Genomic DNA, 17,557 nt, shown 5'->3' with positions numbered 1-17,557 from the left:
CCCAATGGCTACATGGAGCCGGTCAGCGACAAAACAAAAAATTGTAGCCACAGACCAGGTCCCCATCAGCAGTGGGGGGCACATAGCCTGCTAACGCAACAAAAGGCGTTGAGTCAGTCAAAGAACGTAATTAAGGCTACCATTGGTCAGACATCGGCAGCAGAGGATATACCAATTTAAAGAATGAACAGAGATAGTATAGGGTATTTGTCCTATGGGTTCGCCAGCGGTGACAGAGAGCTAATCCAAAAGGATCAAATCACCATCAGCGGACACCATTACATCGCGTAAATTTATACTTCTATATCCATTTATTAATTACATATAGAGATCAACTTAATGAGTATTGCAAACATTCTATAGTTCAACTTGTTATAGCAACCACTCTGACATATAGTCAATCATGTATATTGCATAATTATTGCCTGTAGGAAAGCAAAGGTAAAATGCAGATTATTGGCAAGATTTTAATACGTTTGCCAAATTTCTAGCAAATTAAAAAGTTACTATTTACCGTAATGTATGACGCATTAATATAATCCGTTCCTTCTCCAGCCAGTGAAGAAAGGCCTACTCTTGATCTTTCAACTGTGAAATAAGTAATACAAGTGAATTTGCTTGTCAAATATTTATGGAATTGTTTTTCTTATATGGAATTCAGCATTAGACAGAAATAGGCTTATTTATAAAAAAAAAGCTTTAGTGCATAAATATATTACATTTCTGCAGTGGCTACCATATTTATACTAATGTATTACAGCTATTCTTTCCATAAAATCCCGCTAAGGCTTTGTTCACATCTGCGTTGTGCCTTCCATTCTAGCGGATCCGTCAGAGGACCACAAGAATGGAAGTAAACGTTTCGTTCAAAAAAGCCATTGATTTAATTGTGTTTTGTTTTTGCATTAGTTGTGCTCAGTTAGGCTTTGTTCCGTCAGGTTTCCGTATTTTTTTGACTGAAGCAATAGTGTAGTCTGCTTCGCTATTGTTTCCGTCAAAAATTACAAAAACCTGACAAAAAGGACTTTTTTTTGAACATTGAGGTCAATGGATGATGGATACAAACTGATATGCCATCCGTTTGTATCAGTTATATATGACTAAAAATTAAAGCAAGAATGATGCAAAGATAAAAATGGATCCGTTAAAAACAGAGTATAACTGATGACAAACCTACACAAACGTAAAGAAGAGAGTCAGTTTTTTTGACGAATCCGGTAAACTGATCCGTCAAAAGCAACAACATTTTACCTTCCGTTGCATTCAGTCTGGCATCCCTCAGTCTGTTTTTCTTTATTTCAACGGATCTGCTAAAACGGATGCCACAACGCAGATGTGAACGAAGCCTAAGTTTTATTTTTCTAAAGAGGTGTGGTAACCATGGGCTGTGGAACATCACTGTTTTCAAAATCTAGCAACATTTATTAAGATAAATAAGAATTACAATTACAGTAATGTCTGACTGAGCGGCTCATGCGTGACTTATCATGCTTCCGTTTTGTGAGTCAGTTCTCTTGGGCGCCTCCTTGTGTATGCCAGGGTGGCACATCAAGGCACTATTGATATATGACATGAAAGGGAGGCTGATGGCACTGGTTGACGATGGTTAAATGGAGAAAAGTCATAAGCACAGAGAGAATTTGAATTGCATATGGACAGGGCCGGCCTTAGGAGTGTGCGACCTGTGCCATTGCACAGGGCGCATCACTACAGCACTGGTTCCCTTCCTCTGTTTGTGCTTCAGAAGCACCCAGTCCCGGCGACTCGGCAGCTGCCTTTCCCCCAGTTCACTTCTTCTCTCAGTGGCGTCGCTACCGCTTGTAGCAGCTGCTACCGGCAACACCGGGCATGAGGGCTCCAATGACGCCCACTGGAACAGTCCCCCCCATGGCCGGTGGCACCCCTAGCAGCTGCTGTGGCTGCTACAGCGGTAGCGACGCCACATTCAATAGTATCTGCATCCTAAGGACATAGATACTATTAAACACTATAGCAGAGCAGGGAGATATCTTCCTGCTCTGTTATCTACTAGAGGGGTCATAGAGGCCATAGAGGGGTCCCGAAGGGGCAACCCCCCTCTATGGCATCCACATGCTCCAATAGGGCATTAGGACAGGGTTTGTCTTTATGAGACAAGTACTTTAAACATAACTTGACTTTAGAAACCCTTTAATAGGAACAAGCTACTGTATTTATTTCACATATTTAGTTTTGTTAGAATTACATTTATAGCTTCAGTCTCCTTTTACAATGATAGGTCAAGAAACAGACAAAAATCGTCACTGTCTCAGGTTTATCAAGAGCTTAAGTAGAAATCGAGCAACAGATACTTTTATTCAAAGTATTAGGCCAGGGTTACACTGAGACTTTTGTATTAGTACTGATTTGATTTTAAAGGGGTTTTCCCGAGTTATTTAAAGAACTAGGCTACAAGCTGAAGGGCAGGATCTCCAAATCTGTATTCCCTTAAATACTGCCTGTGCCAAGCGTAACGCCGAAAGACAGCAGGAGCTTAGGGAGTTAAATGCAAGGCTTAAGTCTTAGTGTAGCGGAGAAGAGTTTGGTTCCTAAAGCACAAGGCTGACTTATAAGCAGATGATTTGCACCTGAATGGAAGGGGGTCCGCTGTGCTGGGGGACAGAATTCTAGCTGGGGTGGTGGAGTATTTAAACTAGGAATGAGGTGAGAGGTGAATGTGGAAAATAAAGGGGTAAATAGGTTACAGAGGGGTCAGACTATATTGGTGGGTGCAGAAACGGACTGTGGGGGATGAATAGGCAACAGGATAAGGAGATCCATTTGTTACAAAACATTGAAGATAAATACGCTAAAATATAAAAAAAAAAAAATCACATTCCTAAAACAGAATGTGCAAAATTGGATGGAAAATAAAGGGCATGTTCACAAATGCCAGAAGTCCAGCAAGCACAACGGGGGAGCTAGAGGCCTTGGTCCAGGAGGAACATATCGATATAGTTGCTGTTGCTGAAACCTGGCTAGATTTTTCACATGACTGGGCTGTAAATCTACAGGGTTTTACACTGTTTCGGAAAGACAGGGCGAATAGGAAAGGCGGTCGTGTAGGTCTGTATGTAAGAAGTGATATGAAGGCGAGTGTGAAAGAGACAATAGTGGGTGAAGATTGTGAGGAGGTTAAAACCTTGTGGGTGGAATCACAAGGGAAGTAATAACTAAAAACAATATTTTTGGTGTAATCTATAGACCCCCCAATATAACTAAGGAGATGGAAGTTCAGTTATATAAACAGATGGAGCGGGCTGGACAGGCTGGTACTGTAGTGATAATGGGAGATTTGTCAGGGTTTTTTTGACCCAACCCCCTGAAAACACCACAGTGCCCACGTGGATAGTGCCGCAATGCCCATGTAGATAGTACCACAGTTCCCACTGTAAAAAGTGCCAGTGCCCACTGTAGATAGTGCTACAGTGCCCACTGTAGATAGTGCCCACATAGTGCTACACAGTGCTCAAGTAGATCGCGCCAGTGTTCATATAATGCCACAGTGCCCATGTAGATAGAGCCACAAACCCCCATAGAAAATGTGCCACACCCTGTAGATCGTGCCGCTGAAAAGCCCTCCAGGAGCGGAATCCCTGGCCAGAGTGTTGCCGACCCTCTGGCTGGGGATTCCGTTCCTAGAGGAAGCCCCTGCCGTCACTGTCCATATATGGGCAGTGAAATCAGGGGCTCCCTCTAGGAGCGGCATTCCCGGCCAGAGCGTCGGCAACGCTCTGGCCGAGGACTCTGCTCCTTGAGGGAGCCCCTGATGTCACTGTCCATATATGGACAGAGATGTGAGGGGCTCCCTCTAGGAATGGATTCCCCCGGCCAGAGCATCGGCAAAGTTCTGGCTGGGGATTCCACTCCTAGAGGGAGCATCGGGGGCACTATCTACAGGGGGATGTGGCGCTATCTACAGGGAAAGGTGTGATACTATCTACAGGAGGGGTGTATTCCGGAATTTCAAAGCTCCTAACATGACTGTCCATATATGGACAGTGACGTCAAGGGCTTTCCCAAGACAGATGTCCTTGGCCAGAACGCTTGCGATGCTCTGACTAGGGACTCCATTGGGGTGAGAGTTCTTTGTTGTTTGTAGTTGTTTGATGAAACTAAGGGAGATAGGTGTCTGCAGTTGTGGAGAGAGCCGGCAGACAAGAAAATTAAACCCCATTCAAGGCTGCCGTCTATATACGGTGTACTTGTAGATCATAAACGAAATAACAACATGTAGAAAGGAAGACAGCACGGCACTCACCATTTGCAAAATGTTTCTCTTTATTCCAAGATTGAGGCAGGCAACACAGGATTCAAAAGACAACAGAGCCCTGGCTCAATCTTGGAATAAAGAGAAACCTTTTGCAAATGGTGAGTGCCGTGCTGTCTTCCTTTCTACATGTTATCATTTGCTGAAACTAACTTCAACAAGCACTGAGCACCACCAGACAAAGGCTGTCGAACTACAGGTCCCAGCGAGCTGAAGCACAGAGTCTGTGACATTGCAAGCTAAGGCAGTGCCAACCATTTTTCATTTCTACATGTTGCACATAAACTAAATAACAGCACGCAATGTTAATCAGCTGCTTCTAAGACCAGCAAGATATTGTCGTGTATTAAAAGAGGCATGGACTCGCGGGACAGGGATATACTATTACTACTTTACAAATCATTAGTGAGGCCTCATCTAGAATATGCAGTTCAGTTCTAGACACCAATTCATAGAAAGGATGCCCTGGACTTGGAGAAAATACAAAGAAAAGCAACTAAATTAATAAGGGGCATGAAAAACCTTATTTAATGAATAACTTATATAAGTATATAAATGGCCCATACAAAAATATGGTGAAAAGCTGTTCCATGTAGAATTCCCTAAAAAGACAAAGGGGCACTCCCTCCGTCTGGAGAAAAAAAGGTTCAATCTGCAGAGGCGACCAGACTCCTTTACTGTGAGAACTGTGAATCTGTGGAATAGTCTACCGCAGGAGCTGGTCACAGCAGGGACAGTAGATGGCTTTTAAAATGGTTTAGGCATAGAATTCTGGTTTAAGTGCTTATCCAGTCTAAACGCCAGGGAATCAGGAGGGACATTTTTCATTTTAGGGCAGACTGGCTCATGTATTATGGAATATTTTTTTACCTTCGTCTAGATCAATAGGGGTAAAAAAAATCTAAAGTTTACCCATATACTTCCCTTTCTCCCATCTCTTGGTTGAACTTGATGGACATATATATTTTTCCAACCGTACTAACTATATACACACTTACAAACAATACAAACATGTTTGCCAAATTTCTTGAAGAAGGTTGTAGAGCGGTCTTAAAAAGATTAAAATAGAATCACCCGCAATTGCGGCCCCATTCATTTCAATGGGCCCATGCACAGGACCGTAGTTTCCACGGTCCATGCATTGTCTGGGAGCCTGGACCGCAAAAAGATAGGACATGTCTTATTACGGCCGCATTTTCCGGTCCAGGCTCGTTAAAACTAATGCACACGGCCATGTGTACGGCAGGTGATTTGCGGGCAGCCGCGGGTGATACTCCGCGGACGTCTGAGTTGCAGATCGCGGCCGGTGCACACCACTACGGTCGTGTGCATGAGGCATTACTGTAAGAGCAATGAGACTATGGACCTCTATTATGGTGAACTCGCTGAAAGAGTTCAAAAGGGGTATGGATACTTTTCTTGAGTATAATAATATTACATGTTTTGGTTACTAGATTACTGTAAGATGGGTCATTGATCCAGAGATTTATTCTGATTGCCATATTGGAGTCGGGAAATAATTGGATGGACATGTCTTTTTTTGGCCTTACAAACTCTGATACTATGAACTCTGCACAAACTAAAGATGTTTGTGAAAAGGTATTTGAGGGGGACAAGTGCTAAATCTTAGCGATCAAATGATAATTGGTTTATAAATGAATTTTTTTTAAATTCAGACTGATACTTTTCGTTTATTATTTTAACGTTTACTGTATTACAGAACCAATATAAAATTAAAGAACCACATGAGTCACCACATACCGGGAATAATGGAGGACGTCCTGTTTTTATCCCTGTTTTGTGCCTTTAATGCTGTAGAGTAGTCGCACTGTAGGATATTGGGTTGACTTAGCAACTGAAAGACCAAAATAAAACTTTTTTTATTAAATAAAAAAGTAGAAGAAATGTTATTTTAATAGCAATCTCACAAGTTCCAACTTTAGTGTACAAATAAGGTAGTAACAGTAGGAAATAAACCATCCATGACTCATTTTTGTATGGAAACTACGGATACCTTTAAATATAATAACTAGAGGTTATTAGTTAAATTCATGTCTATATCTCCCGTCAACAAAGGTTTCTTTTTTTTCATGAATTTCTTGTCATGAAGTGTTTATTAACCGGTTGGATTCAGTCTCATGCTCTTAAAATTGGTCATGAGGTGTACATTGTGTGTTTCAGAAGGTTACACTGTACAAGGCTTCTTTAAAAAAAGGAAAAAAAAAAAAGGTTGCTTTTCTTTGCGAGCGCATTCTACTGATAAATAAGAAGGAATGTGCTTCTGTTTCCCATTCATTCTGTAAGAATAGCTTCTTATTATGTACAGTATGTCATTTTGTAAAATTCTGTCTTTAATAATATATTATAGAATGTGCTAGAACGTCCAATACTGAATTTATGATTAGGCCTTTTTACAAAGCTCAAGGTGAACACTGCACTAAAGATGAAAAATTATATTAGAACATCTATAATTTTTCCCTCAGGACTAATATAAAAAAATAAATAAAGGAATGTGAGAAACACCATTGAGTCAAACATAGTTCATTAAATAGCACACGACTTACCTTGAACTGCGTTTCGAGTCTCGTTTTTCCAGATGGGCCCGTTGTTAGGAGAGCATTAACATATGCATGAATGTGACTCTCTGCTACTTCTGTTTCTCTGCTCAGAATGGCCTCAACCAGAGCATCGTGAATGAAGATGTACTGTTCCTGGGTTGATAATAAATGTAAGATTATTGTTTGACGGACACGATGTATTCACTTGCCCAATGACTTTACAAAGTATGTGCTTAGCCAGAGAGGACAGAAAATCTGGGTAACATGATTCTCCATCTACAATATGTGTTGAATACTATGAGATGTTTATTTGACAATAGCTTCTACAACATACTTTACTGCTACTTCAGAGTAATGTCATTGCTGCAACATTCTTGGTATTGGTAAAAAGGTACTCATACATTTATTTTACTTACATATTTTCTATTTTTTTTTCCCAGAGAACTTAAGGATCAGTTCACACAGAGTTTTTTTGGCGCTGATTTTGATGCTGAAATTGCATCGGAATCCGTGCCAAAGAACGTCCGAAATCGCCCCCCATTGATTTCAATAAGAGGCTTTCGGCCGCAGACGGAAAAAAAGCGGCATGCGCTTTCATTGAGCGGCTTCCGCCTTTGACCTCCCACGGTCCTTGCATTAGATTAAAGGCCGCACGCAAAAAAAAAAACACTGAAGAACGCGGAAAAAAAAAGTGTTAAAGCAACGCTGGCAGTTCAAAATTAGCTTCGAAGCAGATTTTTTTCTGCCTGCAAAAGCTCCATGTGAACTTGCCCTAAGTGAAGATTTATTTATTTTTGTAAATAACCAAGTGGCTGACAAACTTTTGCATATACCTTACTAATGTACCCAAAAAAGATACCAATAAAAACTACAGCTTGTTCCATGAAAATCAAGCCGTCACACAGCTCCGTCAATGGAAAAATAAAAAGTTATGAATCTTGGAACGCAATGATGCAAAATGACAGCCCAGACGAATTTATATGTCCAGCAGTTCTTCACCAAAAACCCCACATCATCATTTCCTAGACCCCACAGGTAGACCCTGTAGATGCATCAGAGACAATAACATTTTAGGGTCTTGTGCTGCATAAGGGGCTAGTGACGAAGTCCAAAATACTGGAGTGTGGATATTTTGTACAATACCACGGCTTTACTATAGCCATGTCCCGTGGTACAAAAAAGCTAGCCGTGCATATCGTACAGATGGCACTGTATAAAGTTTACATGCTTTCTCAATGTACAGGCCTGATGGGAACATTTCTTGAGTTTCAAGGCCCTAACATTTGAGAACAGAGGAGCGCCCAAGGACATCTGCTTTGGACCAAAAAAGGTGCAGAGTGTGTTCTTAAAGGGGACATCCTGTATAAGAGCAAAACTTTCCCCAAAACAAACTAGCCTGAGCATAAAGGATTGGTTCAAAGCATACGTCAATATCCATGGATAATTTTTATTTATTTATATACCCCATAATAATACCACCTTATTATGCGCTGATGCACTCCACTAAACTTACATATATCCCCACATTACAAACTGAAATACCAATAAAACCCTAAACAAAACTACTACCAAGGAAAATCCGCTCTCCGAAAAGCCGAATGGCCGTCCTTCCGATCGTGACAGTGTGCCCAAACAGCAGTCTATGACCACATATAGGGTATTCCTGTACTCCAGAGGAGCCGCTTAACAATTTATGAGTGTGTCTCTCCAGTGGCACAAGCTGGGCACAACACATTGGCACTGAAATAGCATAACTAGGGAAAAATGGCAATTTTTAATCTGCAATATCCATTGTGTACTAATTTCTTACGTGTCAGCTCAAAATGCTCACTACACCTCATGATAAATCCCTTAATTGGGTTTAGTTTCCCAAATGGGATCACTTCTCAGGGGTTTTCACTGTACTGGTACCTCAGCACAATGCAACATGGCATCAAGAAACTATTTTGTAAAATCTTCACTCCAAAAACTAAATTGCGCTCTTCCCCGCAGTTTACTCAGGAGAAATTGCGTAACAAATTTTGGGGTGCCTTTTCTCCTGCATTCTTTGTGAAAATGAAAAATGATGACCTAAAACTACATATTATTGGAAAAATAAATTTTTTCATTTTTACAACCCAATTCTAATAACATCTATAAAACGCTGATGGGTCAAAATGCTCACTACACCCCTAATTTAATTCTTTGAGGGGTATAGTTTTCAAAATGGGATCACATCTGGGGAATTTCTACTGTAATGGTAGTTTAGGGACTCTGCAAATGAGACATGGCCCCCATAAACCAATTCAACAAAATCTACGTAGTAATTTCTGTACTCAGGAGAAAATGCTCTACAAACTTTGGGGTGCTTTTTCGCCTACAGTGTTTGTGAAAATGAAAATTTTTAGCTAAAACGACATATTCTTGGCAAAAACAAACAAACAAAAAAGACTACATTTTTACAGTCCAATCCTAATAAATTCACTGAAACATCTGTGGGATCAAAATGCTCACTGCACCCCCAGATGTATTCCTTAAGGAGTGTAGTTTCCTAAATGGGGTCACTTTTTGGGGGTTTCAACTGTACTAGTACCTCAGGGGGTTTGCAAATGTGACATGGCATCAGAAAACCATTCCAGCAATATCTGTGCTCCAAAAGATAAAAGGCGCTCCCCTTCTCTTCTGAGCGCTGCAGTGTGCCCAAACAGCAGTTTACGACCACATATTTGGTATGTATTGCCATGCTCATAAGAAACTGCCTAACAATTTTTGGGGTACTTTTTCTCCTGAATTCCTTGTGGAAATGCAAAAATTTTTTGCTAAAACTGCATATTATAGGAAAAAATATATTTTTCATTTTCACGGCCCAGTTCTAATAAATTCTATGAAACACCTGTGAGGCCAAAATGCTCACGAAGCCCCTAGATACATTCCTTGAGGTCTATAGTTACATTCCTTGAGGGTGTATCTAATGTTTTGGTTCCTCAAGGTCTCTTCAAACATGAAATTTTGCCTGGAAAACATCCTAATAAAAAGGAGACTGCAAAAATCCACAAGGTGCTCCTTCATTTGAGGCCTGTGGTTGAGTCCAGTAACACACTATGGACACATGCAGGATATTTTGGAAAAATGCAGAATCTGTGCAATAAAGATTGAGTTGTGTTTTTCTATTAACACCTGCTGTGTTACTGAAATAAATAGATTAATTTGAAAATTTGCCCAAAAAATTTAAATTTTTATATTTTATCTCCACCTTGTTTTAATTCCTGTGAAACATCTAAACGGTTAACAAAGTTCCTAAATGCTGTTTTGAATATGTTAAGGGGTGCCGTTTTTTTTTTTTTAAATGGGGTGATTTATGAGGGATTTATAAAATAAACCCCTCAAAGCCACTTCAAACAGTGGTGCCTAAAAAAAATATGTTTTGCTAATTTTGTTGAAAATTTGAAAAACTGCTCGTAAACATATAAGCCTTATAACTTCTTAAAAAAATTTGAATTAACTAAAAAAAATTACGCCTATATAAGGAAGACATATAGTAAACCTTATTTATTTACTAATTTCTGTGGTACTATTATCCATTTTAGAAGCACAGGATTTCATTTGTAGGTAAATGCTAATATTTCACCATTTTCTTTACATCTTAGATTTTTCTATAAATAAAGACTAAACCTATCGACCAAAATTTACCACTAACAAAGAACAATGTGTTACGGAAAAATAATCTCAGAATCACTTGGATAAGTAAAACCATTCCAGAGTAAGGGCATGACCACACATGGCGGAATTCCTCCGCAACTGTCCGCATCAATGCCGCACAGAATCTGCGTTGCAGATTCTGCAGCGGATCTGCACAAAATGTGCAGAAAATTGATGCGGACTGGCCGCTGCGGACTGCAGGAAAAGTGCTTCTCTTCTCCCTATTCAGTGCAGGATAGAGAGAAGGGACAGCACTTTCCCTAGTGAAAGTCAAAGAAATTCATACTTACCGCCCGTTGTCTTGGTGACGCGTCCCTCTTTCGGCATCCGGCCCGACCTCCCTGGATGACGCTCCAGTCCATGTGACCGCTGCAGCCTGTGCTTGGCCTGTGATTGGCTGCAGCCGTCACTTACACTGAAACGTCATCCTGGGAGGCCGGACTGGAGACAGACGCAGGGAGTTCTCGGTAAGTATGAACTTATATTTTTTTTTACAGATACATGTATATTGAGATCGGTAGTCACTGGCCCGGGTGCAGAAACAGTTACTGCCGATCGCGTAACTCTTTCAGCACCCTGGACAGTGACTATTTACAGACGTCTCCTAGCAACGCTCCCGTCATTACGGGAGCCCCATTGACTTCCTCAGTCTGGCTGTAGACCTAGAAATACATAGGTCCAGCCAGAATGAAGAAATGTCATGGTAGTAAAAACAATACGCTCCGCAGCACACATAAGATCTGCGGACTTCATTGCGGAATTTTGACTCTCCATTGAAGTCAATGGAGAAATTCCGCCATGAGTCCGCAACCAGTCCGCCACTGCTCCGCAACAGACAGAGCATGCTGCGGACACCAAATTCCGCTCCGCAGCCTATGCTCCGCAGCGGAATTGTACGCATCGTGTAAACGAACACTGCTAAATTAAAGTGAAAGTCAATGGAGAAACGGCTCCGCTGCGGATTAACGCTGCGGAGTGTCCGCAGCGGAATTTAAGTGAAATTCCGCTATGTGTGAACCCGCCCTTATTACCACATAAAGTGACACGTTAGGTTTGAAAATCGGGGCTGGTCCTGAAGGCCAAAATAAGCTCTGTCCTGAATGAGGGTAATAGAAATGAATCATAAACAGATTAAGAAGGTGAATCAGCAGAAGATGCCTAGCTACCCAAATACAGAAAATAGGTGAATTATGGAAATAATCTGGATTTATAAAACATTTAAAAGAAATGTAATTCAATTTAAGATTCTAACAACAAATAACCAAAGCTGTTTGTATATGTTAGACTTAATATTTCTTTGGGCAGATACTTGCGATTTCCATACTTCTGCAATTTAAATATTGCCTGTCAGAATTGTTATCAGAAAACCTACAATTCTAACACTTCTGCTAGTGAACAAATATCATCTAAATTTTGCAACCCTTGCTATTTTTTTTTTTTCTATGAGGTTCACTAACTAAAAAGAAATTCCAGATATGGTTTGACTAAACTTTGGGATCTAATCTGGTTTCGATGACACTGGAGCAGATTTTCTATTCAAAATGGCAGAATTCAAATTGAGCCAGAATTCTGGTGTACGTGCTGTGCGCCACATTTACTGTCTTAGACACTTTTTTATTTTTTAGACAAGCTCGACAAGTGGGAGTGTCTTACTGGGAAAAGAGCTGTGGTATAGAAGAAAGGGACGTGATTTAAAAGGTGACACCATGCACCAAAATTTTGGCGCAAATGACTGGTGTAAACGAAACCAACTAACAGGTGGTATAAGGAAGAGAAAATTGTCTAGCAAGTGACTCCAAATTTTCCATACCGCATGCAGCAATTTGATAAATTTAGCGAATTCACTAACTGCCTTGTCTAAAACTTACAGTATTACTAAATCTGCTCCACTTTGTTTTTGTGTCGCTAATATGTGATCTGCCAACTCTGTTTTGCTATTTTCTCTATTAAGGTTAATAACAAATACATCCTAAACAACGTCTAGTGAGTAAAAAATAATATTGCAGACAAGTTAAAGAAGATATTCCCTTCATTTGATTTATTTAAGGGCTCTATTATCTGGTTGGTAATAGGGGTCAAAGGTGACCCTACCTGGCAGTTAATTGAGTTCATATTTGCCCAGTGGTTTTCCCAATTGCCATATTGGGATATTTCAGGCTAATAGTTATTCATCGGTTCCATCTTTCTATCATCTAGATCAGGGGTCTCAAACTCGGCAGGGTAAGTGGGCCGCATATAGAAAAAATGGGAAGTTGACGGGCCGCATTACTTTCAAATTTGATACAATACAAAATTATTGTTAATCAATTAGTTATTTGAACTACTATAACACTATATTACTATAATAATAATACTACATTACTATAATAATACCGCTAGGTTTAAAATTTGAGATATTTCTCCACGTGCTTATTTCAACAATCCAGCTTTCCAGTTTAAGTGTCGCTAAATGCAGTCCGGCGGCTCAGTTAGCACAAATGTCAAGATTGGGCAGCCCCTTTTTAGATAGTGCCGCAGTGCCCTCTGTGGATGCTGCCGCAGTGCACTCTGTGGATAATGCAACACACCCCTAGATAAGGCCACAGTGCCCTCTGTAGATAAGGCCACAGTGCCCTCTGTAGATAAGGCCACAGTGCCCTCTGTAGATAAGGCCACAGTGCCCTCTGTAGATAAGGCCACAGTGCCCTCTGTAGATAAGGCCACAGTGCCCTCTGTAGATAAGGCCACAGTGCCCTCTGTAGATAAGGCCACAGTGCCCTCTAGATAATGCAACACACCCCTAGATAATGCCAGTGTCCTCTTCAGATACTGTCACACACCCACTTGTAGATAACGCCACAGTGCCCTCTGTAGAGGCTGCCACAGTACCCTCTGTAGAGGCTGCCACAGTGCCCTCTGTAGAGGCTGCCACAGTGCCCTCTGTAGAGGCTGCCACAGTGCCCTCTGTAGAGGCTGCCACAGTGCCCTCTGTAGAGGCTGCCACAGTGCCCTCTGTAGAGGCTGCCACAGTGCCCTCTGTAGAGGCTGCCACAGTGCCCTCTGTAGAGGCTGCCACAGTGCCCTCTGTAGAGGCTGCCACAGTGCCCTCTGTAGAGGCTGCCCCAGTGCCCTCTGTAGAGGCTGCCCCAGTGCCCTCTGTAGAGGCTGCCCCAGTGATGTCAGGGGCTTGCCCAGAGCTGGAGTCCCAGGCAGAGTGCTAGTAGGCTCTTCCTGGGACTCCAGCTGTGCTCCTGACATCACTGGAACTCCTGCTCTGGGGAAGCCCCTGACATCATTGTCGATGTATGGACAGCGATGTCAGAGGCTTTCCCAGAGTCCCGGAGCAGAGCCGATAATAGCGCTATGCCCGGGACTCCGCTCTGGGGAAGACCCTGACACACTGTCCATATATGGGCAGCGATGTCAGGGAATTCCACAGAGTCCCGGAGCAGAGCCGACACTAGTGCTCTGCTCGGGACTCCGGCTCTGGGGAAGCCCCAGACATCGCTGTTCATATGTGGACAGCGATGTCAGGGAATTCCAGAGTCTCGGAGCAGAGCCGATACTAGCGGCTCTGTGTCCCGCGGGCCGCAGATGACAGCCCCAGGGGCCGCATGCGGCCCGCGGGCTTGAGACCCCTGATCTAGATCATAAGATAGTCACTCTATGTGTTAACTCGTTCTAGTGGATATGGGTAGTTGCTATAGGACTTTTCCACTACTGTATGACTTTCTGGGTGATCTTTCCGAATATATCACTCCAGTTTTTTATATGTCCCAGTACTCTTAGCGTTAGAGAGATTTATCTGGTTTTCATTCATTCTTTAACTTAAAGTCGAAACTTTTGGCTTGTAGTGCGCCGCTACTAGCTGGCCGCTTTTGGTTCCCATAGTTACCTTGCGTCTATTGGTTGACTCAAGGGGGTGGAGTTTAAGACCAGCCCGCAGCATTGGACAAGCATCACGTCGATGTGGTGCTGTCTGATTGGGCAGAGAAAAGGGCTTGTTCTGCCCTGAGTGGGAGGGGCTACAGCTATAAATAGCCAGCGTCTAGCGGTATGCATTGCGGTCAGACACCAGTGCCGTCACTGATATCTACACAACAGGGGGCTTGATGATAGAAACACTGAACTGTGTCATAGCTGCCCCTGTTGAGTCAATTTACACCTCTGATGAAACATCCGATGTAGATACGTGTTAGGCGTTCTAATAATGTTCTATTTGTTAGACTCTTGACTACTATTCCAGGCAGGGATCAATTACATTTGTTTTGACTCTCGATAGGGAAGTTGTTCATTTGTAACAGATGGGTGTGCAGTGTAACAGCTGATTGTCCTCTGTTGCATATTCTATCCTGGTCACTCTCTGCATGGTAGCCTGTTATCGGATATTTTGGCTAGGTTAGCCATGGTTTTAATAGTTTATTCAATAAAATATTTTTAATTCAGGCGGATTTATTTCAAGTTAAAGAAGACCTCCAGTGGAAACACAACTTTGCATGCCTGCATTCCCCACCTGACTGTATATCACACTCTATACTTCTTTTATGTATACTGTACTTACTTATTGAACATCTGCCTTGTCTGTGCGTTAAAAAAGCCTCCATCTTGGTTATTATATTTCCCCAGCTTTCTCTTCCTCTCTGCTTTGCTATCAATCCCATGATGCTTCAGCACAGCATCAAATGACCAGCTAAAGACCATACCATTTCTGCATGCTGGGGGACACAGTGATTATCATCTCTCTATATTCTCCTAAATAAGTGGAGAAACCATATGTATACAGACAGGGAGGTTGCACTATATTCTTCTACATTATACCTGTGGGACAGGAACATGTCTAAGTATCAGTGGTAGCTGATAATAGAAGTTTCTGTCCCCCCTGTGCAAAACTATTGTGGTACAGGAACTGCTGAAGCCTGTGATGTCGCATAGATCTCCATAGACCCAAGTAGAGAAAGCATGTTACCGATCCGGATTTACACTGCTGTTAAGCAACCATCCCAGTCTAATATATAGAGATGGAAGCCGCAAGAAAAATAACAGATGAGAGACACATAGAATACCATAATTGTACACATAGGAAATTTTAGTTTTGGCCAGAGTGTCCGTTTAAAGGAAACATGTTAAGGCCTATTAACACTGGACAATCATTGTTATGACCTCTTTGTTTCTAAATGATCATAAATATAACTTTACATACTGTATCTATTGTTTATCGCTCATCTGCGCATATATAAGAATCATCACCATTGTCGGAAGTGTAAACATTGCTCAAAGGGACATTTACAATGCATATGTTAGCCAAGTGCACGGCTTTCAGGAGAGCCTAAGCTATCCAGCGATGGTGTTACCCCCCTGGCCCCCCGATTATTATTCTGATGGAAATGTCCATGAGATACTCTGAACAATTGATGGTAGTTTAAAAAAAATCATTCTGTTTAAATAGACCTTTATGGGTTTTGTAGCGTTTTAAAAGATAAATACGATAGATGTGCTACGAGATAGATAGATAGATAGATAGATTAAAATACATTGTTACCTCTGTTTGCACCAAGAAATTCCTTTGAGACCGAATGTGTTTTAAGAAACCAAAAATGTTTACGGTGCCTTCTTGTTTAATTTGTTGCAGCATGCTATCCAAGACCATGTATGTTCCAGTTCTTCCAACACCCGCACTGCAAAATAAAATAAATAGATCAATTAACCACATTCTACAATCGTTTGCAACAGAAAAAAATGCTGCCCATATAGATTTCTCCACATAAGTAAGGATAGGGCAAATATGTGACATTCAAACATTATTGCTCCATTACCGGAGATGATACCTGCTGTTTTATGAGTTACATCAAAATAAACGTAAAACTTCTTCCAAAATAAAATAAGCAATTTGACACGATTTAGCATAGGACCTATCAAAATAATCTATTGTCCCATAGACAAACAGATTAACTGTAGTGATACAAATGGCTTCCTACTGTACATGCTTGACTGTGTAGTGAAAAGCTACAACCAGTATGTTGCTAATGAATACACCATCACCATTTATGTATCATGAGATTGCTAAATGCAGGACAATTACAGATTTATTTGTTAATTTCAAAATACTTTGTTTGAGAATTTGGAGTTAATAGGGCAGAAGTAGGTCATCCATTCAGGACCTATACATTAGTGGGATCAGAATGTGGTTACAAAGAGCGCCACTCTTTATTATTTATTGCAATTATTTAACGCACATGGTGAACGCCGTAAAAAGAAAAGATCTAAAAATGCCAGAATCCCTATATTTTGGTCAACTTAGTGGTGAAAAAAAAAAAAAATAATAAAAAAGTGATCAAAAAGTCGCATGTACCAAATAATTGTACCAATAAATACCACAGCTCGTGCCACAAAAAATAAGCCCTCACGTCGCTCAATCAACGAAAAAATAAAAACATTATGGCTTTCAGAATATGGAAAAAACTTTTTTTCTCTAACAAATTGTTTTTTCTTAACAAAAGGAGCAAAACATTAAAAACTCCATATAAATTTGGTATCGCTGTAATCCTATTGACCAGCAGAATAAAGTTAATTTGTCGTTTTTACCGCACGGTGAAAGATGTAGGAACGAAACCCAAAAGAATATGGAGTAAATCAAATTTTTTTCCAATTCCACCCCACGTAGAATTTTTTTTCAGTTTTCCATTACATTATATGGTACTTTAAATGGTGTCAATAGAAACTACAACTCCGCAAAAAACAAGCCTTCACACAACTCCATTAACAAAAAATAAATAAAAAATTGCAGCTCATAGAAGGCGGGGAGTCAAAAACGAAAATGAAAAATAAAAAAATGGCTTGGACTTTAAAGGTGGTTAAATATGGATTTATTAAAAAATGTCTAATAGTCTTACTCTCAAAACTCTTTGCTGCGATGATTCGACCACAGTGACAACGTAACCATAGTATTGTCAGGTAACATGACCACATCTTCCAATGACTGCCTCAAGAAATTACACGCGAAATGTCACTGTGGCGAATGTCGACACAGCCTACAGCCATTAGATGATGCCCCTAC

General features: G+C 41.0%; 1 protein-coding gene across 6 annotated transcripts in view; it reads right to left on the bottom strand.

The window, feature by feature from the left end:
* PTPRZ1 (protein tyrosine phosphatase receptor type Z1) overlaps nucleotides 1–17,557 on the bottom strand; it is a 211,340-nt gene that overhangs the window by 9,044 nt on the left and 184,739 nt on the right. For all 6 annotated transcript variants that reach the window (XM_075857144.1, XM_075857149.1, XM_075857145.1 and 3 more), the window contains 4 exons: nucleotides 16,043–16,178; nucleotides 6,853–6,999; nucleotides 6,050–6,143; nucleotides 515–588 (listed from right to left, as the gene is read on the bottom strand). In XM_075857144.1, coding sequence (XP_075713259.1) covers nucleotides 515–588; nucleotides 6,050–6,143; nucleotides 6,853–6,999; nucleotides 16,043–16,178 — 451 coding nt within the window. The remainder of the gene's footprint in view (nucleotides 1–514; nucleotides 589–6,049; nucleotides 6,144–6,852; nucleotides 7,000–16,042; nucleotides 16,179–17,557) is intronic.

The sequence above is a fragment of the Rhinoderma darwinii genome, chromosome 3 (genome assembly GCF_050947455.1).
Source record: "Rhinoderma darwinii isolate aRhiDar2 chromosome 3, aRhiDar2.hap1, whole genome shotgun sequence".
Classification (NCBI taxonomy): Eukaryota; Metazoa; Chordata; class Amphibia; order Anura; family Rhinodermatidae; genus Rhinoderma; species Rhinoderma darwinii.
The sequence above is the reverse complement of the archived record's forward strand: the minus strand, read 5'-3'. Positions and strand labels throughout refer to the sequence as shown.